Source organism: Passer domesticus, chromosome 18, assembly GCF_036417665.1.
Source record: "Passer domesticus isolate bPasDom1 chromosome 18, bPasDom1.hap1, whole genome shotgun sequence".
Classification (NCBI taxonomy): domain Eukaryota; kingdom Metazoa; phylum Chordata; class Aves; order Passeriformes; family Passeridae; genus Passer; species Passer domesticus.
In genome coordinates, this window is record NC_087491.1 from 8,110,413 (window position 1) to 8,135,376 (window position 24,964).

The window sequence follows — 24,964 nt, forward strand, 5'->3', positions numbered from 1 at the left end:
AGCCACTGAAAGCCACACCACGCAGTGCCGCATCCTGAAGCCTCCACCAATGGTGCTCCACCACCTCCCTGCGTAGCCTATTCCAAAGCCTGACCACCCAAACAGTGAAAAATTTTGTTTCTAATATCGAATCCAAATAAATCTCCCCCGTCTCAGCTTAAGGCAATCTGTTCAAGGGATCTTCCACTGACATGCACAGGGTACAAACTCAGGGGCAAACTCACCCCTGGCCTGGCATGGAAATTCTTCCCCTTCTGAGACTGTCCCTTCCCACCCTGGAGCTGTCATTTTTGAGCAATGGGACAATCTGGCCATCAGCACCACCAAAACCCACAAACCAGGAAAAACCCATCAGCATGAATTCCAGAAGAAAAAATGCTACAATAACTTAAAAAACCACTTTTACTATTTTCAAGTTACAAATTTTCACTGCAAGCACCCACACTGCACTTCTGGGGAAGACATGTGGACAAGAAGACAAGATCCCAAGACCTTTACATTTACAAAGCAAACAGCATTGCTGCTTTTAAAGGATCTCTTTTTTTTAGTATTAAGATGGTGAAAAGAAAAATCTATAAAAGCCACTTAGTTATCTCACTACAAATTGACAACCATGAAAGCTCATTTTCCATTAAAAAACTTCATTTATAAGAACGTATTTATATACAAAGTTACACGAACCAAAGAGTTCACAATCACCTGCAAACTGATTCACTACAAGATCACACAGGAAGAGCTTTGTAGGTAACATCTGAAGGTAGTGACTCTTCCCAACATCCATCGCAGGTCACTGACACAAAATCCTTCACCGGTGGAAAATAGGAAAAACTCCAGAGACTTCAGTCCACATTCATCAGTATCGCCTGTTCATCTTCTTGAACTTCTCATAGTGATAATCATCCGTGGCTTTTTCATTGAGGGGACGTTTGCGATTTGGAGGAGACCCTTCAAAAGAAAGAGGAGACACTTTAATATCCTGTTCCTTTCACAGGAGACATTTCCTGAACTCTGCCACCTCGCTCAGACAGTCCCTCACTATGTGAGGTTATTGCTTTAACCCTTTGCTATTCCACCAAACCTTTGTCAGGTAGCTTTGGCAACACTTCAGTTGTGACCGTCACCACTCCACCCCTGAGCTGGAGGATGGAGGTCTGTGTCTACAGACATCATCCAGTGTCAGGTGTGATCTAGAGGTGCACCAGCTCTTGGACCAGGATTGCTCCACTCCCACCACCTCAGGACACTCAGATTGTTCTCTGTACAGGACCCCTGAAGAGTTTCAGTGTCCCCTCACAACCACTCAGGTGTGGAACTTACGCTCAGGCTCTGGCCGCTCCGTGTCCCCCACCCTCAGCGGCCGCGGCTTTGGCTCCTCCTTGTTCCTTCTCACTGGTGCATTCAGCTCCTCATGATAAACTGCAAGAAACAAAACCTCAGGTAAGGAATATTATCTGCAGCACTCTTATCCACGTGGATACATCTCTGTGGCCTTTGTTGCAAGTCACATTTTCCAAAAACAACAGACACTCAGAACCACCCTTCTTGGAGTTGGTTTCTGTGGTTAATAAGGCAAGATGGGGCAGAGCAAATTTCAACAGCACTATTTCAAGTGGCCCAAACACTCCTCACTTCCATCAAAACACACCAACCTGATTCCCATCACCCCTGTAAGCATGGAAGGACACAGCCAAAGGCTGCCTTTCCTTTAGAAGTCTGCAGCATCAGAGCATCACACAGAATTTAAATTCCCATCTCCTGTCCAGTAAGGTCTGTGTTTGCTTGGCCACCCTGTCTGCTCTGGCAGCCTGCAAACTGGAGTCTCTCCATCACACACCATCATTTCCAGCACACAAGGCACAGCTTAAAGGAAACATCTTGAAATTTATGAGGCAGCGTCAGCTGGGAGTTCAGAAAGCCCAGCCATGAGAAATACATCCCTCTCCTTGCTGATGGGCAGAAGGAAAAAACAAGGCCAGATAGGGTCTATCTGAGCATCCCACAAAAGCAATCCTGACACACTGATACATGGATATACAATTTCTCTGTCCCAGCTGGGTCAGGAGGGACACTCAAGACTTACATCTGTTGTGCTGGACATAATTAACAGCCATGTTGGTGGGAACAAAGGAAGTTTCACTGTCTTTCTTTTTGTTCTGCTGCTCTGCCAGCAGCTTGGCCTTGGCCTCTTCAGTTGAGATTATGTTTTTTATTTTTGCACTAGAAGAAAAAAAAATACTCGTAGTTAGAAAGGGCAGCAGGCCCAGAAGTGCTAAGTGCATGGGACTGGAGGACAGTAACAGCACTGCTGTGGCACCTGGTGCAGTTTTGGAGAGAGGAGGCAGTGCTACAGAAACAGACACTTTGTTTCAAAGGCAAAATGGAAGCTCCTATCTTGGTGCATGGCTTCAGTGCAGGACACAAGGGGGTCCTGCAGAAAGCTGCTGGGGTCAGGTCACAGAGGAGCCTTTTCCCAGCAGTCACAGCATGGAGCTGCACCGAGCCCTGGGGCTGGGCAGGAGCAACCCAGAACAAGGCTCCATCCACCCCATCCAAACTGGGGATGTGCAACCCAGGCACGGTGCTGCTCATGCTGCCAGGGCTGCCAGCACCCACAGAGCTGTGGAACATACTCGATCCCCAGGTCCACTTCAGGAATGCCGCTCAGCATCTGGTTGGACAACATCTCCTCAGTCTTCTTGGCAGAGGAGACACGGATGTTCTCTGGCAGCTCGTACAGGGAGTCCTCAGCATTCTTAAGCTTCACCTTCTGCTCCTCGTTCTCCACAATTCCCTTTCTCTTCTTCAGCTCAGTCTCAATGTACTTCATCCTAAACAGCAGCACACAAAGGACAGTGTCACCGTTGTATTTTCTGGAAAAATCCCTTCGCCAGGATTTCTGCTCCTGGGAAGCTGAGAAGCCTCAGAGCAAAAGAAAAACAATATTATCTCATTTGCTTCTCCTGTGTTTTGCTGCTTTGGAATGTGGTTTGGAGATTGTTCATCCAGCAGGTGGTTTCATGTGAATTGTTTTTACTTAATGACCAATCACAGCCAAACTGTGTCGAGACTCTGGGGAAGAGTCACGAGTTTTTTGATTAGTATCTTTCTAGCTTTCTGTAAGTTTCCTTTCTGTATTCTTTACTATAGTTTAGTATAGTTTCAGTTAGGCATTCTTTAATATTATATAGATAACAAAATAATAAATTAGCCTTCTAAGAACGTGCAGTCAGATTCATAATTTCCTTCCTTCATCATGGCCTCAGAAAATACCTCGGGACAGGGCATTTAATTCTGTTCCTGTACTCTGTTCCAGCACTGCTGGAGCACAGCTGCATCCCTGTCCTGACAGCTGGGAGAGAGGAAAGAATCATCTCTCCAAAAGCACTCAGCTAATATTAGCAGCAAGAATTAATTGTCCAAGAAACAATCAGATCCTCCAAGGTCTTATCAGCCAGCAGGGAGGCTCCCAGTGGGATTCAGTGCCAAGCTGGCTGGCTGGCACCTCCTAGCTGTGTCCATGAAAAAGCTTCTCAACTCCAGGAGGCAGGAAGTGAAAGGGCAAGGGAAACTTTCAGTGAGAACTGGGAAGATTTCCTGGGACTACTCAGAATCCAAAACATAAAAAAAAAAGGGTGATGATTCCACACCAGAGACACAACACAGCATGACTCACATGTCAGCATCTTCATCCCTCCTGTTGGTTTCTGCTGAGAAGGAAGTTCCCAAGTTCAGATCTTCCTCTTCATTAATCCTAAGTGGAAACCACAATGTTTACAGGTTTTGGTGTGGTTTTTTTGTGTCTGTTTGGGTTTTTTGGGAGAGGTGTGTGTGGTGGGTTTTTTAAAAAGTAATTTAACAAGTTAGAGCAAAAGTAACTGGTCAGACTGCATTATATGAAACTCTTCAACGTGACACAACCTCTGATTAATTAATTACCAGTTGTCATTAAATACTAGTCCAGGGAGAGATTTTCAGAGCTCACATGCATTTACCTGTCCTTGCCTCTTTCTTTCAGCTTCTTCATGTCCACCATTCCCCCAGATTTTATCTTAAATGGGTCATCCTGTAAAACAAGAAATAAAAACCCCTGAAATTTCCTTTTAGTTAAATGCTAATCTTCAAAATCTGGATAAAACCACAGGAAGCATTTAGGAATTGAGCTGTGACACCAGTCCTGCCCCAGGCTGCACTCACAGTCAGTGTTCTCACACCACCACACCTGAGCCCCGAGGTGGTGGAACTGTCCAGCACTTACCACAAGGGTGGCTTCTTCCTGCAGCTTCTCTCCCACCAGCAGAGCTACAGCACTGGCCAGGCAGATAAAGAAAGAAGATAAAATTCAGCAGAAGGAAACACAGTACCAACAACGCTGCACTGCTTTATCTCTCTCTAAGTTTCCCTGCCTTTTCCATCCTCAGGCCTTAACACAGAAACTCCGCTGCCAGGAACATAATTTTGGCAGTGTCTGACATAACAGTTTGTACTGGAATGAGGCAGATGACAGGAGAGAAACTGAGTGTCACATCCCAGCCCTGCACAAAACTCGATTTCCCCTCCCCAGTGCCACATCCCTTACCTCACCCCATTGGGCCGCTTTCTGAGGCTCTGAACTTCTTTGGCCTCCTCAAGTTTTAACCTAAAGAAGAAAATACATTTGACTCATTACTCCATGCTTTGGTTTTCATTAGTTCCTTTTATTTTCTGCATTTAGAATTTTCTATTCAACATTGCCTTAAACCTCTGCATATCAGCATCCACTTTTTGGGTTCAAGTTTAATGCATATTTTCTATTTATTTAAGCAATCCCACGCATTTGAGCAACCAGAAAAAAACTAAAAGCAAGACACCTGCTGGATTTGTTCCTCACTGATGCCTTCCCTCAGCTGAGGAAGGCAGCACCAAACACTGAAAGGCTTGAAGAAGAAACCAGTCTGGGAAGGACGAGCCAAAACACATCCAGACATGAGAGAGGAAAGTTGGTGAATTGAAATGAAGAGTTTCTCCCTAAACTGAGAGGAATCCGTAACTTCTGGGGCCACTTAAGGCTGTGACGCACGCTGTGACGTCACTCCACAACACAGCGGTTCAGCATGGCAATGTGACGTGACCGCACAGCCGTACGTGACGATGTGACACGACCCGATGTGGTGACCCCGGGACACCGCGGGGCCACAGCACGCACGGGCCCCGTCCCGCCCCTCGGCCGCCGTCGGGGTTCCCGCTGCGCCCGGCCCCGTTCCCCTGGGCGCCCCACCCACCTGACCTCCTCGGCGAGCTGCTCGTCCTCCTCCTCCTCGTCCTCGTCCTCCCTGCGCCGCCGGAAGGATTTCTGCCCCGGCATGGCTCCGGCCGCCGCGCCTCGGCCGCCTCACCGCGGCTTCCCTGCCGCGGCGCGCGGCGATGACGCCGCAACCCCGCGACGAGGCCGGGGGACTCCGCCCCTGTGCCCGCACCTCGGCCGGGCGGGAGCCGCGGGGCCGGCGAGCTGCGAGCCCGGCAGCGCTCCGAGCCCGCCCGGGCCCGCCCGGCGGCCCTCGCGCCACGCGCTGTCTTCTCTGGGAAGCCCTCGTGTAAGTCACGAGGCTCGTTCTGTTCTCGCTGCAATCCCCGCGGCGCAGCCGCCGCCGGTGGCCGGTGCCTGTCAGGGGCGCCGTGGGGAGCGCGGGTCGCACAGCCGGGTTTGCAGCCCAGCCCTCGGGCGGAACGCGGCTCCTCCAGGCCCGCTGACCCAGGCACCGAGCCGCTCTGCTGGGTCGCTCTGTGCGCCCCTCACAGCGGCGTTCCTGCGGGCCGAGCCCCGGCCCCGCGGGGTCAGCGCCGCCGCCTCCGCTCGGCCCCGCCCCGCCCCGCCGGGCCCGGCCCCGCTCCGCCCCCGGCCCGGCCTGCGCGGCTCCCGCCGCCGCTCCGCTCCGCTCGGGGCCCGCGGCCCGGCCCGGCCTGCGGCGGGAGCGCCCCGGGCACCCCGCAGGTGAGCGAGGCCGCGGGCCGGGCGGAGGGAGGGAGGGCGGCCGGGGATGATGCAGCAGCAGCAGCAGCAGCCGCGGGGCTCCGGGCCGGTGCTGCCGGGCCGGTGCTGCCGTGCCGGTGCTGCCGTGCCCCGGCCCTGGGGCGGCCCTGCACCCCCCGGGCCCGCTGCCGACCCCGGAGCGGGACCTTGCGGCTTCAGGCTGTTTGTGTCCAGCCCCGCTGACCGGCAGCTGCAGCGTCTGGCGGGAGGGGAGTTGTGTTCTGTGGGTCTGCTGCGCTTGAGGAATGACACAGCGGGCAAGGGGGGTTTCCCGCAGGTGGTTTGTGCCTGAAAGCTAAATCTCTAGGTGATCGTTGTGTTGTGACCTCCCATAATGAGTGTTCAGTCCTGCTCTCCTTTGCACATAAACCTCCTGCTTTTCCCATACCTGATGCAGCTGTGAGCCAGCAGCACCTGCTTTCTGCTTCTGCCTTGTCACCAGGGCAGTTTGGTAAATATTTCTTTCTTCAGTATCTCAAATATAAAATGCCTCAGAGCACAACTGCAGATACTTCTTTCTCTTGGTAGGTTATGCAAGACCATACCTGGTAGTTGTTTTGTAGCTGAACAGTGCAAAGATTTCTTTCATTTGTGCAGTTTCTCTGAAGAACGTCAGCCTGCGAGGACCTGAAACTCTTGACAGCTGGCTCTAGCTTTGGTACAAAACCACACAGTTGTTTTCAGAAAAAAAAAAAAACAAAAAACCAAAACAACCAACAAAACCCTAGAAATGTGTTCTGTGGAAGGCAGAGACGCTGGGTTTGGCAGCAGTTGCAGCGACTGAAAGTAGGTTGCAGCTACGGAGGAATTGTTCTGACATGTTCGTGTGCTGTCCTCCCTCAGTGGTGCTTGGGAGAGACAGGCTGAAGGACTTGGTTTAGGGTGACTTCTTTTCCCATCATGCACAGTACATTTTGACAAGCACAGTTCAGCTCTCTGGCAGTGCTTTTATGAAATTCCTGCTTTCCTGAGCAGAATTAGGGCTGTGTGTGCCAGCTGTAGCTCTTAGGGCAGAGTCGTGGGAAGGCAGAAGTTGAATATTTCCTTCTGAACAGTCACAAACCTTATTCTGGTGTGTGTGGTCAGGGCTGAGAGGCAAAAATGAGGTTTTCCCTGTGATGTTCAGAAAGGGAAGCGCTGTGAGGGAAGATCAGCACCCCAGTGCTGGAGAGTTTGGTTTGGATTTTGAGAAGAGGGGTGGTCCTGTGGAATGCTCTGAAACCATCCACATCCAGAAGACTCTACTTAACAAAGTGTGCTTCAAAACCAGTTCCCAGTTAGCTTAAGCTGGTGAAGATATGAGGCCTGCAATTCATTTTAAACCAGTATTTTGTTCATTAGATTTTCTGCAGACCATCTGGGAGAGAGATAAGAAATCAAGGATGGTGAAATAACAAATGTAGCATTGATATTTTTTTTTTTAAGTTGGACAGCTGATGCATTTGGGGAAAGGGGTCTGTTTTGGTGAAGGAACTCAGAGCCTGAAATGTCTCAGTTTTATGTGTTAGTCAAAGCTACTGTGCTCTTGTCATTTGTATTTTAAATCAATATGTGTTACACGGTGCTATGTTCCTTCTCTGTGAAGCTGCATGAAATTGCTCTGTTGTTTGTTAAGCCTCTCTTCACAGGTTACTGAGATCCAGGTCAGCACCCCTGTGGTGTTTTCTACCATGCACATATGATTTCTTCTCCCTTTGCTCCTCCCATCAGTTTACTGAGTTCCAAATAACTGGGAAAACATTGTAAAATTAGCTTTGAGGTTTATCTTCTGCCAAGACAAGGTGCTAGGCAAGCTTTTCCACTCCCAAGATAAGTGTTACTGATATAAACTACTCATTTATAATTTTCTTTTCTCCCTCTTGTCAGTGATTCAGACCAGATAACACTGGGAATTGTTTCAAATGTCCTCAAAATGTGAAGAAAACCAGAGTGCAGCAGCCATGCGGCTGCTGGAGTCATTAACATGGAGTTCATCAGATTTTTCCACTTCTTTATTGCAATGATGTGGGCTCTTCACATCTGCTTCATTTCCAGCCAACTGTAATATTTTGGATCCTTGTCTGTGCTATTAATATCACTTATCTTCTTTTCTACTTTTTTAGCAGCCATGAGCAAGGTTATTTAAACTATGCTTAAGAAACACAAACTCTTTTCATTTTTTTAAAACTGCATGTTACTGAGACATATTTGAAGTATTTTACATACCCATGGACCACCATAAAATGTTTATTGTGTTCATAAGCTATGAAATAATCTGTTCTTGTGGTGCTTGGATGGAGAGCTGGGTGGAACTGTTGTTTTGTCCTGACTTTCAGTTATGTGGCTCACACTGTTAAAAATCTGCCCATGAAATGGTAAATTCCTCAGAGGCTGGAGCCTGCTTATCAGTGTTACAGTTCATTTAAGTCTATTTCCCTCTTGCCCAGCTTCATTTAGAACTAATCATATTTTTAGTGTTTGATGAAGTGGTGTAACAAGGAAATGTTGGATTCAGATCAGCACAGTTGGGTGCACGAAGCTCATAGGCTAAGTACTGGTCATGGGCTGCAGCACCTTTCCCTTTTCATCAGAGTTTCATGCAAATCAGCTAATTAGATTTGTATCTGTGCAGCTGAAGCTGTGCCTGTGTGCTGAGCACCTCCCAGCATTTCTGAAGGCACATCCATGATATGGATTATTAGCTTTATTTGTCTCTGTCTCCTCCCCATGGCTTTGCTCCTTCCCTACAACGCAGACACTCAGCAGTGGGGCCAGACTGTGCCAGGTTTGTTCCAATCTCTGAACCTTAAAGATATCTATGGAACTCTAATATGCAAAACATGCCCAGGTATCTTCTTACAATCTGACTTGTAGTGAAAGGAGCCATCCTTTTTTGTCCTAGGAAACCCTCCTCACATGAGTGTTGGTGAAAATGGGGGACACAAGGGACATCTGTCCTCACCTGGATTCCATAGGAGAGGTGACCAGGGATGATCTGCTGCTCAAATCCAAGGTACAGGGTTGTGGCTCTCAGTTCTTTCCCTTTTACCTGTTGTGTATGGAATTGCATGTTTGCTTTTTGAGGAAAACGCTGCCTATCTCCAGAGAGAAACTCTCCTTCCCCCACTGATGTACCCCCATGTCCCATAAAATCATCCTTTGTGACCCCACAAATTTCTCTCAGTCATTTTATCCTGCTTGAGTGTGGTGCAGCTGTGTATTTGATTGGAAGTGTGTTGAAAGGCATGAAATACTATGAGCTGAAGGTTGGCTGTTTTATAGAGAAGTTTCTTACTCTTTAAGGACTTGGTTACTTAAAAACCAAACAACAAGCCTTCTTTTGTTATCAATATGCAGGGAACTTGCCAGTCTTGTGGAGCTGTGGGACCAAACCTCTGGGCTTGTCTTCAGGTAAAAGTGGCTTGTTGGTGTGCATGATGCAGTGGAAAAAGAGTGGGCAGCAAAGAAGGGGCTCACAGTAGAACTGTACACTGTTTTTTGATGGATTCCAAGGAGGAGACTCTCCAGGTGAAAGGGTAACACTGTCACAATGTGACAAGATGTAACAGTTCAGTCCCTGTAGGGGATTGTCCTTGCTATTCCCAGTAGGAACTGGAATTCCCCAGAGATGGTTGTGGGCTGGGTGTTGCCTCTGCTGGCACCTGTGGAAGGACTGCAGGGTGACACCTTGGAAGTGAGGAGGGAGGGAATCCGTGGGACATTGGGGCAGGCAGGGACTGTTTATTTTTGCACTGGAATGCCCAGGCTTGGGGCTGCTCAGATGAGATCCCTGTTGGAGCAATGGCCTTGGAACAGAGACTTTGCCTGGGTGCAAAGCTGGTTCCAGGTTTTCTTTCTTAAATCACTTCTAAATTTTCATAAATTCTAAATTTCCATCTTGTTTTGGGCCCTGAATAAAAAACAGGTTAGAAAATCAGGATGATAATTCTGAAGTTGCTGCTCTGACTGGAGTTACAGACTGTTTTCTGAAGAGTCTAACATCGTGTGCCCATTGTGCTTTGGCTCTCTCCCCTCTCTAGATTGGTTGTCCTTATGTTGGTTGTGGGGAGTCCTTTGCTGACCACAGCACACTTCATGCACAGGTGAGCTTTTCTCTGTTCCCCACATTTAAACAGAATTGAATTTTCCCTGTCCCATGTCCTGGTAGTCCTGTGCTGCAGCCCAGGCCAGCTGCCAGAGGAGATGTGCTGTCTCCTGTTCCATTTGCAGGCCAAGAAGCACAACCTGACAGTGAACCTGACCACGTTCCGTGTGTGGTGCTATGCCTGTGAGAGGGAGGTGTTCCTGGAGCAGCGCCTGGCAGCTCAGCCACCCTCAGCCCCCACAAAGTTCCCTGAGCAGGTGGGTCTGTGTCACACAGGGCAGGGCTGGGAGCCTGGCAAGCTTTTGTTTGCCTGGTGGAAAATCAGCCATGTGATTCCTGCCATGGTGTGGTGTTTGCTGTGGTGGGGATACCTTCACTGCCAGTGGCTGCCTGTAGCCAGGGGACCACTAGCCCTGACTTACAGGGTGTTCCAAGAAAAAGACAAATGACTTAGGGGTGGGAACTAGATGAGCTTTGTGGTCCCTTCCAGCCCAGGCCATTTATGATGCTATGATTCTATGACTTGAATATCCATTCTGACTTTATTTTTAACCTTTCCAATGGGGTATCTGCATGTGAGAAGAACCTGTCACATTTTCATTTCCAATGCATGGCCCGTGGAAATTTCAGCTGTCAGACCAGAAACACAATGTACTTGTGACACTGCTGCTCATTCCTGATGTTTCTTATCACGTGTACTGGAAGCAGTAATGGCACTATTTCCCCTCCCTGCCCTCTCAGTGAGAAGGGTAGACAGTGCAACCTGTTCTTCCTTCTCCTTCTACTTTTCTTGGAGGCTGGCTTGATTTATATGTAAGATAATATCTCTCACAGCTCATCTTTCAAAGCAGGCCTGTGACTGATGCTTATTTCTCTGTCTTTAATCTAGGATTCTCCTTTGCCTGCTCACCCTCTGAAAGCTGTTCCCATTGCAGTGGCTGATGAAGGCGAATCTGAATCTGAGGATGATGATTTGAAACCAAGAGGTAACTTTGCATTGAGCTGATGAAAGGGCTGGCAGGGCAACTCTGCAGTCTGTAGGATCTGCACTGAGAGGGTTCCTGGCAGCAGAACGTGGAGACTGCCTAGAAAGGACTGCATTCCCTCTCCTTGGGGAGGAATATAGAAAGCAGCACATCTTGAAAGTGATTCATCCCTCTCTTGTTTGTGCTTTAGGCCTTACTGGAATGAAAAATCTTGGGAACTCCTGCTACATGAATGCAGCACTTCAGGCTCTCTCAAACTGGTAGGCATTAGGGCTTTCAGTGTTGTCTTAACTGATTTCACTAAATACCAAAATTGTCACCTCTGATTTGAAACCTTCATGAGTCGTGCAAAGAGAGATTAGCCAGGATGGGTCAGAAAAAAATAGTGTTTTTTTAGGGCAACAGAAGTGTAGCAAATTGAGGGACCAGTCAGCTCGTGGCTATGTACAAGACTCATGTTTGGATGAATGCTTGAAGTAAAACTTCATCATTTCTGTTGCAACAGAAATTATTTATCCCAGAGAAAGCCATGCCACGTCTCTTTATTCTTCCCACTGATATCATTCTAATAACCTATATGCTAAAATTCTCTAGCCATCCTGCTGAAACTCAGTTCCAGGATATTTTCTGTACTGAGGGCAGGTTCAGATGATTTTTCATTTGACCCAAGTGAGGAGTCACATCTGCATCTGGAATCACTTCTTCCCTTGGTTTAAAATCAGTGCCTTAAGCATGCTTTTAATAAGACCTGCATGAAGTTTTGATAAATAAGTAGAAGCAGAGGAGAAATTTCTGTGGGCTGAGTTGTTCTCTTTTTCCTTCTCTTGTAGCCCACCCCTCACACAGTTTTTCCTGGAATGTGGAGGACTGGTCCGTACGGATAAGAAACCTGCCCTGTGCAAAAGTTACCAGAAGTTGGTGTCTGAGGTTTGGCACAAGAAACGGTGCGTGGTGACCCCTGACCTCCCCTGGCCAGGCTTCTGAGGTGTGTTAGTTCTGAGGTCTGGCATCAGAGAGGAGATCTGATCCTCAGGGACACGTGCATTGTCTGAGGCAGTGACTAACCCCTGTGTGGGTGGGGATGTGGGGCTTCCCTGGGATCCAGGAGATCCCATGTCCTGCTGCTGGTGATGAAATGGGCACATTGATGTCAGTAAATGAATTCATTCTTAATATTACAATTTTTAAAAGGAAGAATTTGTTTTTTAAATATTGTTCCCTTGTTGGCAACGAAGAAAAAATGATGGAGTAAGGGAATACTTGGGGCTATCTCCAAGTATTTTACATGGACTTCAGTGGCCAGCACTTAATTGCACTGCTCTTGATTAGCAGAGGAATTGATGATTTGGATGGAAAAAGTGATTCAGAGATTTTTATTGAATAGAGGGGAAAATGCAAGTGACATTTTGGGAATTGTTTGCTATTGATTCAAATTCTGGACTAGTTCAAAGAACAGTGCAAAATTCTGTAGCTCTGTTTAAATCTGAAGATGTCTGCTCTGTGCAATAAATTAAACCCCATCAAAACAGGAATTTAAATGGCATTGCATGTTTGCCTCAAGTTCATTATTAACAAGGAGTAAGTAAGATATGGAGCAAGGTGAACTGTGTCTTTGTGAAGGAGGAGGCTGCAGGGTTTGAAGCAATATCATGTCATTTTAACATTGATTGAATTTATCTCATGTGCTGGGTGGTCAGCCTGCCCAAATTTTGAGACAAACATGTTGCTGGAAAATCAAACAAAGTAACTAATTGCTGAACTCTGCTCTGGAAATAATCATTCCCCCACTCAAAGTGTGACAGAGCTGTAAGTGAACTGTGTTTTGGGGAAGGGTCTCTCTGGAAAGACAGACTGAAGTGACTGCAAGGTGTTTCTGTCTCTTGCTGTCTTTGTCACCCAGCTCATGCAGAAATCTCTGCTCAGGCTTTGCAGGTGCATAATTATCTCTTGGCCTCCTTAACTATACACCACACCCTCTTATGGCCTGTTAGACAAACTGGCTCCAGGCCCAATAAGCAAACTGACTCTTTCTTTTTTCTTGTTCCATGTCTGAACAGCCCGAGTTATGTTGTTCCAAGCAGTCTGTCCCATGGAATCAAGCTTGTCAATCCCATGTTCCGAGGCTATGCACAGCAGGTGGGCCTGAAAAAACCCATGCCATTGTTCCAAAGACAGAGGGAATTTCATTTTTGCAGTGGTGGTGCTTGTGTTTAAAGGAGGAGCTTGAGCTCAGGGGTCATGGCCTTTCTGTGTGAATATCAGTGATCTGATGGAGCACTTGGATGGGATTTGGGAGACCTGGATTCTTTTCCAGGCTTGCCTCTGGCTTGTTGGTACCAAATCAGTTCATTTCCTCCTGTCAGCTTGCTCACCTCTGAAATGGTGGTGGTCAAATGTTTTATAAACAGCTTTGAGATCTATTGATATCTGCTGTATAGGAGTTTGGTATTATTTATTCATGTCAGAACTGAGGAACCTGGATAAGTCTGCACTAAAAATTCAAAGATATGAATGTTCTATATTCTTTTTCTGGGGAATTACAGCAAAACTAAGTCTTATTTAAAGGTAGTATCCTTTTTTTCTTTTGAAGTCTTTATCAGCGTAGCTCTTCTGTTTGTTCTTTATGACAAAATGTAAACAACAAACTATGATTAGAAAATTTACTAGAGAAGTGACAGTGCATCAAAACTGTAATAGTGACAAGAAATCAAAACAAAGAATAAAAATAATGATTAATGAAAGAACTTCTGTATTTGTCTTTGATGTGAAATACATTGGATTGGAAAACTCTGATCTGAAGAGATAAATTTGAAAGGTAGGCAGGGCAGGCTAAAAGCCAAACTTCATAAAACAACTGAAAGGTCGTAATTAACTTTCTGCAGTTGTCAAAATACCATCTTGCTTTCCAGCAGCTCCTTTGAAGCCAACGTATCAGCTCTTTTACCATGTATTATGAATGTAGGAGCTTGCAGCTAGACTGTATAGCTTTGAGTTTCTGGTTCCTCTCCCTGTTTATTAAAGATTTTAATCTGCCCTCTCTAAGAGGTGGCTTGCCGTGAGCAGAAGTCAGTGTTCCTAAGATGTGTTTGTGGGAAGGAGTCTGTTCCCCAGGGCCTGCTGTTTTCATCAGGTTTCTCCTTGCTTTTCCCCTGTTATCTGTGGCAAACCCTGATAAATGTGCTCTTGGTTTGCCTTCTACAGCTGCTCTCTGTCTTTTCAGTCTTTCAGCTGAAGATATCCAGATAAAAAATTGTGCCTTTAATTATGTAGGAGTTAAAGCATTTGTGACGGACAGGCCCTTTGGTGCATGGCCCTGCTTCAGCTGGGTCTGTGTGCTGCAGAGCAGGCTCGCCTTTGTGGGCACTCTTGGAATCAGCTGTCAGTGGAGCCACCTCCTCTTTTTCCTCTCTCATTTGTGTTTCTGGCTGGATGCTGACATGGGATCTTGGTTTTCAGGACACACAGGAGTTCCTGCGGTGCCTGATGGATCAGCTCCATGAAGAACTGAAGGAGCCAGTGGTTGCAGAGACGAGGGACTTGGACACCAGCGACCAGGAGGACAAGCGGGAGGGCGACCGAAGCCCTTCCGAGGACGAGTTCCTCTCCTGTGACTCCAGCAGTGACAGGGGTGAAGGGGAGGGCCAGAGTCGGACCTCGGGGAGCATGGGCAGCAGCTCCCTGGCAGAGACAGAGCTGCTGATCCAGGATGAAGCAGGGAGAGGCATCTCAGAGAAAGAGAGGATGAAGGACAGGAAGTTCTGCGGCCATCGGCGCAGCAACTCGGAGCAGGTGGATGAGGATGCAGACGTTGATACTACAATGATGCCAGTCGATGGCAGAGCCTCACCTGAGATGCTGCCAGCTCCCTGTCCTGCCAGCCCGTGTAGGACACCAGGTATACCCCTCTTTCAGTTGGGAGGACGTGTTACCATCCTCCACTGTGGGGTAGTGCAGTGGCAAACACACAGTGTGATTGCTCCTTCTCTGTGTTTCAAAAGATTTGGCATCCAAGGTTTTCCTCAGTCCCTGCCTTTGTGCACAATTGCTTCTGTAAGGAAGTGTACTTGGTGAGCCAGAGAGGTGCTTAGCTAGGCTGTGAGCTGAGTAAAGGCACAGCAGTGAGAGCTGCCTCTGCCAAGCCTGCACTGTATTGATGCCTTTTAAGAAAAAAGGTTTGGTATGTGTACATCTCTTTATTTGATATGCTGGCCTGGGGAAGTACTAGCTGTGGAAAAGACATGGCAGAAGGTATTTGCTAATGTTGGACTGTGGACTTTGGGGAGAGAAAAGGGGAGAGGCACAGTTTGAGCATTTCTGTGTCTCAGGGAAAAGAAAAGAGCAGCAGTGTGGAGTCACCTCAAGCTGAACATATCCGATCTTTCAACGCTTCTTTATGTAAGAGTCTTACTCTGCCAGCTGGCACTGAAGGCAGCAATGCTGTCTGTGTGGTTTAGGGCTACAGGAGCAAGCTGCAAAATCTAATTAGTCATAAGTGTGAAAAAATGGCAGGTTGTTTTCTGGGTTTTTTTAGTATGTAATTATTAGCTGTTAGGTACAGCTCCGTATGCACTGTCTCCTGTGACTGAGGGAGCTGTGCCTGCCAGCCCGTGCAAGCAGGACAGTTAATGGACACTGAACTGTGCCTTTGAGAAAGATTCTGTGCTGGAGCACAGAGCTAGGCTGACACAGATTGCAGTGGAGTTGCCTTTCATAGCTGGGGTTTTCACCAGTGCCCTTTTCCCTGCCCTTTTTCCCAAACAGAACCTGACAATGATGCCTATGTGCGCTGCTCCTCGCGCCCCTGCAGTCCAGTCCATCATGAAATGCACTCCAAGCTCTCCAGCAGTCCTCCCCGCTCCAGTCCTGCCAGGCTTGGACCTTCCTACATACTCAAGAAAGGTAGTGCAAAGAGGGATTGCTGGGAGGCACAGGGGGGAGCATGTGGAGGAGGGGAGAGAAGGAATCCGTCATGATTCTTGATTAACAGTTGTAAGAAGTGCTGGTTCCCCTGGACATCAGTGTGTTCTAAAATAGTATTTGGCAAAGACTGCAGTAAACCTGCAGATAAAGTCAAGCTCTGGGCACAGTGGTGTTCTAGTGTGTTCTTATACTGGAGCCTGAAATGATCCATGTCTGTATCTCTGTGCTGTGTTTGCCATTAATAAAATGGCTCTCAAGTCCCAGGCACAAGCTCTGTCCCTTTAGGGGAGAGTGGAAATACATAAACATTTGCCTGCCAGACTTGAATTTCATGGCATGTGGGCCAGAGAACTGTAAGATGCTGTTATTGATAGAGCTTCCTGCCTCTTGTACATCTTGGGCTCACAGGAGTGGAGTTAGGCTGCAGATGTCCCTGCAGTGCTGGGAGCACTGTCAGGCTGCAGGATGGAGCCTGGCTTGTGTTGTTATCAAACTGGTCCCTTCATCCCAGAGCAAATTGCAAATCAAAATCCCTCAGTGCTGCACAGTCTGCAAACAATGGCTTGTGCTTGTACCACTGTCCCTGCAGCTGCTGCATGAGGACATTCTTTCTTCAGCCCCTTGGCTGAGGTCAGCACAGCTGCAGATGTTCTGGCTGCATGAAAACCACTCTGTCTGCCTGCACGTGTGTGTGGGGATGGGGTTTGTTGTTAAACAAAACTTGCATTTGGCCAGTCCCTGCTTTGGAGAGTCCTCTGCAGTGCAAGACACTTGGGGAACACATGGTAAATGTCAGAGGGGGAAAAAACCCACAAAGTACAGAGGCAGGTGAGGGGGAGAGGAAGTGAAATGCAAAGCTTGGAACAAAGTGTCACAAGGCCTCAGAAAACCAGGGACTGTCTGTGGCAGGGCTGGGCTTCTAAATGTGTAAAAGGCTGGAAACAGGAGTTCCAGTACAGCAGTTTCTGCCTCCTGAGAGCCAGCTGGTGTTGGTTCAGTTGGCTTCCTCTCCCTGTGTGTACCACACACAGCAGCAGAGTGCTCTCTGTCTCTTCACAACTTGCCTCACCATGTCCCTGGATGGGGTCTGAACATCAGGACAATGCTTGTCCCGTGTTCTTATGTGGTCGTGTGACTCTGTGGAGACCCGAGACTGAGAGGGCCATTCCCTGTTTTCCAGCCCAGATGCAGGCTTCTGGGAAAAAGAAGAAAGAGCTCCGTTACCGCAGCGTGATTTCCGACATCTTCGACGGCTCCATCCTCAGCCTGGTGCAGTGCCTCACCTGTGACAGAGTGAGTGTCCTGGGCCCTCCCAGCCACCAGCACAGCCTTTGTGCTTGTAGATCTATTCCTAGAGAATGCTGCTGCTCTTTCCAAGCCCTGTGGGGTGCAGCTCATGTGGCCATAGGTGATGGCAGGGGAGGTGTGAGACTCTGCTATGCCAAGGAGATGTTTCTGTGTTTGCTGATCTCTGTTACTGGGTTGACCCAGCAGTGTCACATTCAGAAAACTGAGTCCAGTGCTACAAAACCCATGACAGAAGTCAGTGCTGACAGCAGGGAAGAATAATTAGCCACAGGGAGTTGCTCCTGCTGCCAGCTCAGGTTTCTAGCCTAGGCTAAATCCAAGCAGTGATAAAAGGTGATGAAGGTCAGGTGCCAGCTGCATTACACACATGGGAAACCCTGACCTGTTCCTCTTGGCTATTTCCAGGTGTCTACAACAGTGGAGACGTTCCAGGACCTGTCACTCCCAATCCCAGGGAAAGAGGACTTGGCCAAGCTGCACTCTGCCATCTACCAAAATGTGCCAGCCAAGACAGGAGCGTGTGGGGACAACTATGCCTCCCAAGGCTGGATTGCTTTCATCATGGAGTATATCCGGAGGTGTGTTCCCTCTGCAGCACCTCTGTTCCCTGGGACTTGCCCTGCAGTGCTGGAAGGCAGCTGTCCCTAACCAGTGCTGTTAACATTGGGATGTCATCTGGAACCTTTCCTTAGAGGACAGTGTGTGGTGCCTCACAGGGCTTTGAGCCTTTTCGTGGGCACCAGTTGTTACTGCTCCTCTAGATCTGTCACACACCTTGAGAGTTCTTGTGCAGCTGATCACCCCTCTCTGCTGCCTCAGACTTGCCCTCCAGAGCAAAATCATTCCTGGTGTAGTTTTCCAAATCATTTCCAGTTTGAGTAGGAGCATCAGCTGAGAGCAGCTGTGCTTTCCCTGCTCCTCTGGGATGTGGGATGAGCTTAGGACCTACAGCTAGAAGGAAATTTATCATCCACTTGGGGTTTTGTGTGACAAAGCATTCAGCTATTTTATTTATATCTCTTAATCCCTTCTCCTCTGCAGATTTGTGGTGTCCTGTATCCCTAGCTGGTTTTGGGGTCCTGTGGTGACACTGGAGGATTGCCTTGCTGCTTTTTTTGCAGCAGATGAGTTGAAGGGTGAGTTTTTTCAGTGAGTTCTGACAGCATGGAGGAGCATTCCATATGCATTTTGAAGGCAGATTAAATCTCCTAGAAATCCTGCCTTGGTCAGGATTGCAGCATGATGCAGTGTCATTAGAGACTGGCAGTGCCAAGAGTTGGCAGCTCAGCATCTCTGAGCAGGAGGGAACTTTTCTACCTGTTCAGGGATGGGAAATTTATGTGAGAGTGTCCTCAGAGAGGAGCAGACAGAGCTGTGGGTTGGCTGAGTGCTGTGGCTCCTCAGTTTCTTCACTTTCTCCTCCTTCCTGCTAATTGGCTGCATCCCTTTTTGCCTACACTTATTGAGAGAAGTTGTTTTGATCTCTTCTCATCCCTGGCCTGCCCAAAAGGCTCTTAATCTGCTTTCTCTGCACTGTGGAAAGGTAGCTGTGTCAGCCTTGTATGCTCTGAGCAGCTGCATAATGGCTCTCTTCTCTCTCTGCAGGGGACAACATGTACAGCTGTGAACGGTGTAAGAAGTAAGTTTGCATTATCTGTTTAGTGTTGCATGTCTGAAGTTTTGTTTCTGGAATTTTATTTCTCTGTACTGCTGTCAGATATTTTGCTGTGACCTCTGCTGGACAATTCTGCTGGAATTCAGGATTTGTCTTGGGTCCCAAAGTGAGCAAGACTCAGCTGTGCCTTTGCTGTAGAGTCCTCACAGCTCCTTTCTTTTCCTCCCTCAGGCTGCGGAATGGAGTAAAGTACTGCAAAGTCCTCCGGCTGCCAGAGGTGGGTAAAGCACCTTGTTTCCTAAGTCTCTTCTAGCAGCCACTGAGGAGGTCAGGAGGGCAGAGGTAGACTAAAACCAGCAGGTTTTTGGTGGCAAAAAAATCGAATCTGTATTTAGATCAGAAGAGACTTTCTCAGTCTAAGCTGATGAGCCAGCAGGATTCAGGAGAAACAGGCAAAGAACTGCTGCACAGATCAGACACACAGAACTGTGCTGTGCTCCCTGAGCTCCCATGGCAAAACTGCCCTTTGGTGTCCCCTGTCCTTGGTCTTTTAGATCCTTTGCATCCACTTGAAGCGGTTCAGGCACGAGGTGATGTATTCCTTCAAGATCAACAGCCACGTCTCCTTCCCCTTGGAGGGGCTGGACCTGCGGCCCTTCCTGGCCAAGGAGTGTGTGTCCCAGATCACCACCTACGACCTCCTGTCAGTCATCTGTCACCACGGCACTGCTGGCAGTAAGTCCCTCTCTGGAGGAGAGCAGGATGGGAGGATGTGAGTGAGGCAGGAGTGTGGTCAGGAGCAGCCAACACCTCTGCTGGGCTGAAGGATGAGACCCCTCCATTCTCAGCCTGAGCCTCTGCCCTTTGGGAAGTGAACTGAGCAGCTTCTGACAGATCCCCTGCAGCTCTTTCAGCCTCCCCACAGGCTTGGCTCAAACCCTTTCCCACTGTTCAGTCTTGCTGAGAGGCTCTTCCAAGGAAGGCAAATCAGGGTGACAGTGCCAGGCTCTGCTGCTCCAGCAAAGCTTGCCTGAACAGGAATTATCCCTTTTTTTTCATCTCTCTCTCTGTTCCGTGCCAGCAGCTAATCCTGTTTGTGCTGCTGCCATTATCCCAGGCCTGCCTTCTGCCTGCACTGCAGATCCCAGCAGTGCTGTGCTTTCTGTTGCAGGTGGCCACTACATTGCCTACTGCCAGAATGTGATCAATGGCCAGTGGTACGAGTTCGATGACCAGTACGTCACCGAGGTCCACGAGACCGTGGTGCAGAATGCAGAAGCCTACGTGCTGTTCTACAGGTGAGCTGTGCCCTCAGCCCCTGCCTGGCTGCACAGCACCTGCAAATGCACTTCCCAAATGGAGTTCTCCTTCTCCTGCTCCAGGAAAAGCAGTGAGGAGGCTGTGAGAGAGCGTCAGAAGGTCGTGTCCCTGGCCAGCATGAAGGAGCACAGTTTGCTGCAGTTCTACATCTCTCGAGAGTGGCTCAATAAATTCAACACCTTTGCTGAGCCTGGGCCCATCACCAACCACACCTTTCTGTGCTCCCATGGAGGTAAGGCTGCTGGGCATGGGAGCAGCACCTCTGCTGCTTCCTGGGGCATTAACAAATGCAGGAAAAAGCTCCAGCTGCCATCCTGTACAGGAAAGCTGCAGTGGGATCCTCTTTGGCAGAAACTCCAGCCTGCTCAGGGAGGCATGAGACAATTACCCATTGTGCTGCTGGTTGGAAGCCTAAGGGGATGTTTAGTGCTGGGAAACAACAGTTTTCAGTTCTCTGTGTTTAAAAACAAACCTGTAGAAAGCAGATAGGGCAGGGTTTATCTGTGTTCCCCTGTCAGCAGGGCTGGCCCTCGGGGTTTGTTTGGAGAAGGGAGCTGATTGCACATCTGACTGCTGCTGTTTCATCAGCCATGCTGAGGAGCACTCAGTGTTTGTAAATCTCTCTTCTAAATTGGAAATGAAGCACTTGATTAGAAATTAGGGCTGTGGATTGAGATACCTCCACAGTTAATGAACTTCTGACTGTCTTCCATTAGCAAAGGATGCAGATTCTGGAATCAGAGTTCTCAGAAAGGAAAATCTGCCTTCTTATCTGTGTCTGTTGTACACAGCAGTAATGAGATCCCTGATTAACTCTTCCACTTGCCTTTCCTCCACAGGGATCCCTCCTAATAAATACCATTACATTGATGACCTCGTCGTGATTCTGCCCCAAAACGTGTGGGAATATCTCTACAACAGGTGAGTATGGCCATTCCATTCTTTCTCCCAGTATTTGTAGAGTGTCCTGATCTAAGCCAGGATGAGCTGTGTCAGTGCCTGTCCCAAAAGGACAGCAAGAGATGAGCCAGAAGAGCAAAAGTGTGGCTGAGTGAAGGCAGCTCTGTGCCCTCAGCTGCAGATGCAGTGTCTGGAGCAGTATAAAAATCCCTGTAGCATGCAGGGCTGGGAAGAGTTTCCACCCTGCTGCAGCTCTCCATTGCCCTCCCTCTCCTGTGGCCAGGTTTGGGGGTGGCCCTGCTGTGAACCATCTGTACGTGTGCTCCATTTGCCAAGTGGAGATCGAGGCCCTGGCCAAGCGCAGGAGGATCGAAATCGACACCTTCATCAAGGTTGGCACGGGAGGCACCTGGGAGCAGGGCACAGGGCAGGGCTGGCAAACTGCCTGCTTTCCAGAATGTGATCTACAGCACAGCCAGGACATGGGCCTGGGGGTTCCCCAGTGCAGGGGGCAGCTGGAGCATGAGAAAGTGTGAGAGCATCCTGTCTCTGGTGGGCAGGAGCAGGGTGTGAGGAAGGAATTCCATGGGGGTCTTCTGGACAATGGCAAGGCTGCCTTACAGTTAATGGAAGGGGCCCTCCATGATCTCAGGAGTGGCTGAGTCCTTTCTGTCTCTCTGTTGCTGCTCTCCCAGCTGAACAAGGCTTTCCAGGCAGAGGAGTCTCCAAGTGTCATCTACTGTATCAGCATGCAGTGGTTCCGGGAGTGGGAGGCCTTTGTCAAGGGCAAGGATAATGGTAAGGATCAGACCCTGGGCTCTCTCAGGGGGACAGGGGGAATGGAAACGAGTTCATTTGCTGGGTCTTGGCTCAACACTGCCCCTGGCTGGGGTGGCAAAGCTGGGCAGGGCTCAGGCACCAGCCACTGGGGCTGCCTGCAGGTCCCCAGGGCAGGACACAAATGACCAAGAGAAGTTAGGAAAGCATCTGAATCTGGAGGCAGTGGGGAAATCAGATGGTTTTTGACATGTTTGTTCTCCTACAGAGCCCCCTGGACCAATTGACAACACCAAGATTGCCCTCACGAAACCAGGCGGCCACGTGCAAGTCAAGCAGGGTAAGGCTGGTACTGCCTGTGGTGCTCCTGAAAGGCAAAGGAGACTGTTCCACTGGGTCTGGCTGTGCAGAATGAAGGCACAGAGCAGGGTGGTGTTGCAGAGCATGACAGTTCTCTACCCAGCCCCTGCCCTGAGTGAGCCAGTTCTCCAGTGGCAGCCCCTGTGTGACCAGATTGCTGCTGTGACTGGTTCTGCAGACCCCCAGCTCCTGCCTTGTGCTCCCCAGGCCCCTTCCACCATTCCCTTTGTGCTGGAGCTTTGATCTTGTTGCTTTTGATGTGGTCTTCTCTCAGCATCTGTTGTGGTCCAGTTCCCAAAGTTAAAACAGCCTCAGGTTGTGCCTGGCACGGTTTAGATTGGATATTAGGAAAGATTTCTATATGGAAAGGGCTGTCAGGGTTTGGAAGAGGCCACCCCTGGAGGGATTTAAAAGATGTGGACATGGATTAATGGAGAACACACTGGTGCTTCCAGCAGGAGGTGGCACTGCAGGGGCTCTATGGAGGGACCACCGGTGTCTCCTCCCCCTGGGCTGGGCCTTTGGGGGAGGTGTTTGAGGGGAAATCCTGGTTGTGGTGCCCTGGCCTTTCCCTCGTGCTGCATCCGGTGCCTGATTTCCCTTCCAGGTGCTGACTACGGGCAGATCTCCGAGGAGACCTGGGTTTACCTGAGCACCCTGTACGGAGGGGGGCCCGAGATTGCCATCAGACAGAACGTGGCCCAGCTGCAGGAGCTGGAGAACCTCCACGGGGAGCAGAAGATTGAAGCAGAGACACGAGCAGTGTGATCTGAGCAGAGGGGGCAGGGCAGGGATGGCACAGGTACCTCTGTGGGGGACGGGAGGCTGGGAGTCCTGAGGGCTCCAAACCCTCCCTCGTCTGGGACTCAAGGTGTGTGCAGCTCCCCCAGCACTTCCGGGGCAGGCAGGCTTCCTCCTCCTCCTCCTCCTCCTCCTTTCACGTGGCTCTGAGCACGGGGTGCTGCTGGCAGAGACTGGCACAAAGCTCTGCACCTCACCTCTGGCTGAAGCCGTGGTCAGGGGCTGCAGCCACAGGCACAGGCTGTCCTGACCTGAGCCCTCTCCTCTGCTTACACCAAACCAGCACTCCCAGCCTGTCCCAGTGCACTGAGCTCTGCTCCTTTGCAGGTTTTGCTTTTGGCACTTCTCTTTTTAATTCAAACATGTAAAGATAATGAGATATTATTTATGTTCCCAGCAGGCAGTGTTGGAACCAGAGAAAGCTGGTTTTGAGTCTGAGTAAAGCCACGAGGTCTCCTGTGGTTTTGTCCTGGTGGTACTGTCACAACTTCCTAGTTTTGCTCTTTATGGAATTCTTGCAAATTCAGTTGCAGTCAACTGAGAAGTTTGGAAAGAAGCTATTCCCTTCTCCTTTCACTCCCAAACCCACACCTCCATATTCCTGCAGAATTTTATTTTCTCCCTGTGTCTGATCTCCTACGTTCAGCACGTTTTTGGACAGCAAAGCTGGAAGGCTCCTCCTTCCCAAAGCCTTCCTCAGGCTGACCCTGCCGTGAGCCTGTGTCTGCCTCCCCTCAGCTGGTGAGGAGCCCAGGGGGTGAGGCTGAGGAGGGGCCCCTCTGTTCACACAGAGACCCTCAGAGGGGTCACCCAGGCTGGGCAGGGCCTGGCTGGTGAAGCAGCTTTCTAGGAAGGAGCTCTTTGTGCAAACAAGCCCCCACCTGTGTGCTGAGGTCATTCCAGATGTCCTTTGTGTGTGCAGTGGCTCATTGACTCCATTTGCTCCCAGATGTGCTGCCCCCATGCAGCAGAGACAGGAATGAGGGCAAAAGAGTAAAAACTCCACTTTTCTCAGCAGGGTTATTCTTAACATGCTTTTTGTTCATCCTGCAGCAAGGCACAGTTTAATCTTTGCAAGCCTTTGAGTGCAGGGCCTGAGAGCCAAACTCTGTCCGTGGTGATGCCACAGCACCAAGCCTGGCTGAGTGGTGCCAGACCCTGCAGGGAGCTGGGACCTCCTGAGCTCCTCCCAAAAAACGGGAAGAAGGGGAGGAGAAGAAAGGCTGCTCCTTGACTTAGAGATAGAAGGGGGTAAGACAGGAGAATCTGAGAAGAAAAACGTGGCCTTCATGTTATTTTCTTTATTTCTTTTTCTTTTTTTTTTTAATCAAATATTTGTTGCATAAAGCAACTTCTTTAAAAATTGTCTTTAATTGATTCAGCATGTTAATTTTACAATTCCATTCATGGGATGCTTGTTTAGACCCAGCCAGAGCCTAGGGGAGGTCAGAGAATGAGCCACTGTTGAGATTCTCATTGTTCCAAGCTGTCTATTCCCCAGTGCAGCCCTGGGCTCTGCTGCAGAGCTGCAGGGCTGCATGTCTGTGTTGTCTGTGTTCCAGAGGGTGCTGTACAGACTGTAATGACACTCCTGTGCTTCAGTGTTAGACCTTGTGCTGAAAGTGGTACAATAAATACATGTGCATTCAACAAGGCTGCCTTGCCTGCTGAGAGGGGCTGACAGCTCCAGGGAGCAGGGTGGGGAAGGAAGAAAAAAAAAATTAAAATAAAATCCAAACTTCCTGCTGCCCAGAGGCTGTGTGGGGATAGATCCTTCTGGGCAGCAGCAAGAGGAGTGTGGGGCCACCAAACCACCCTGTGCCCATCCAGGGGGCACCTGCCCCTTCAGGCCTCCTCCCTTCAGCTTTCATTAACCCCACTGCACC

General features: G+C 49.2%; 2 protein-coding genes across 4 annotated transcripts; one reads left to right on the forward strand and one right to left on the reverse strand.

Moving 5' to 3' along the window:
- Positions 1 to 388: 388 nt before the first annotated feature.
- Positions 389 to 5,483, reverse strand: C18H9orf78 (chromosome 18 C9orf78 homolog). The gene is made up of 9 exons (XM_064393348.1): positions 5,259 to 5,483; positions 4,577 to 4,636; positions 4,256 to 4,307; positions 3,993 to 4,063; positions 3,674 to 3,751; positions 2,631 to 2,828; positions 2,081 to 2,217; positions 1,318 to 1,416; positions 389 to 945 (listed from the first exon to the last, which is right to left on the reverse strand). The coding sequence occupies exons 1-9, from the start codon at positions 5,339 to 5,341 to the stop codon at positions 854 to 856; spliced, it is 870 nt and encodes a 289-aa protein (XP_064249418.1). The 5' UTR covers positions 5,342 to 5,483; the 3' UTR covers positions 389 to 853.
- USP20 (ubiquitin specific peptidase 20) lies at positions 944 to 24,731 on the forward strand. 3 transcript variants are annotated; one of them, XM_064393322.1, is made up of 24 exons: positions 944 to 1,437; positions 8,889 to 8,999; positions 9,344 to 9,397; positions 10,027 to 10,089; positions 10,217 to 10,348; positions 10,981 to 11,077; positions 11,268 to 11,337; positions 11,908 to 12,021; positions 13,135 to 13,213; positions 14,534 to 14,972; positions 15,839 to 15,976; positions 17,178 to 17,290; positions 17,711 to 17,883; positions 18,347 to 18,441; positions 18,911 to 18,944; positions 19,152 to 19,197; positions 19,475 to 19,655; positions 20,092 to 20,218; positions 20,303 to 20,472; positions 21,080 to 21,161; positions 21,424 to 21,532; positions 21,836 to 21,938; positions 22,186 to 22,257; positions 22,885 to 24,731. In XM_064393322.1, exons 2-24 carry the CDS (start codon positions 8,919 to 8,921, stop codon positions 23,043 to 23,045), a joined length of 2,733 nt encoding a protein of 910 aa, XP_064249392.1. In that variant the 5' UTR covers positions 944 to 1,437; positions 8,889 to 8,918; the 3' UTR covers positions 23,046 to 24,731. The 3 variants fall into 3 exon arrangements, with proteins under 3 accessions (XP_064249392.1, XP_064249391.1, XP_064249390.1); XM_064393321.1 differs by lacking the exon at positions 944 to 1,437 and adding an exon at positions 5,515 to 5,570; XM_064393320.1 differs by lacking the exon at positions 944 to 1,437 and adding an exon at positions 5,841 to 5,968.
- Positions 24,732 to 24,964: the final 233 nt, after the last annotated feature.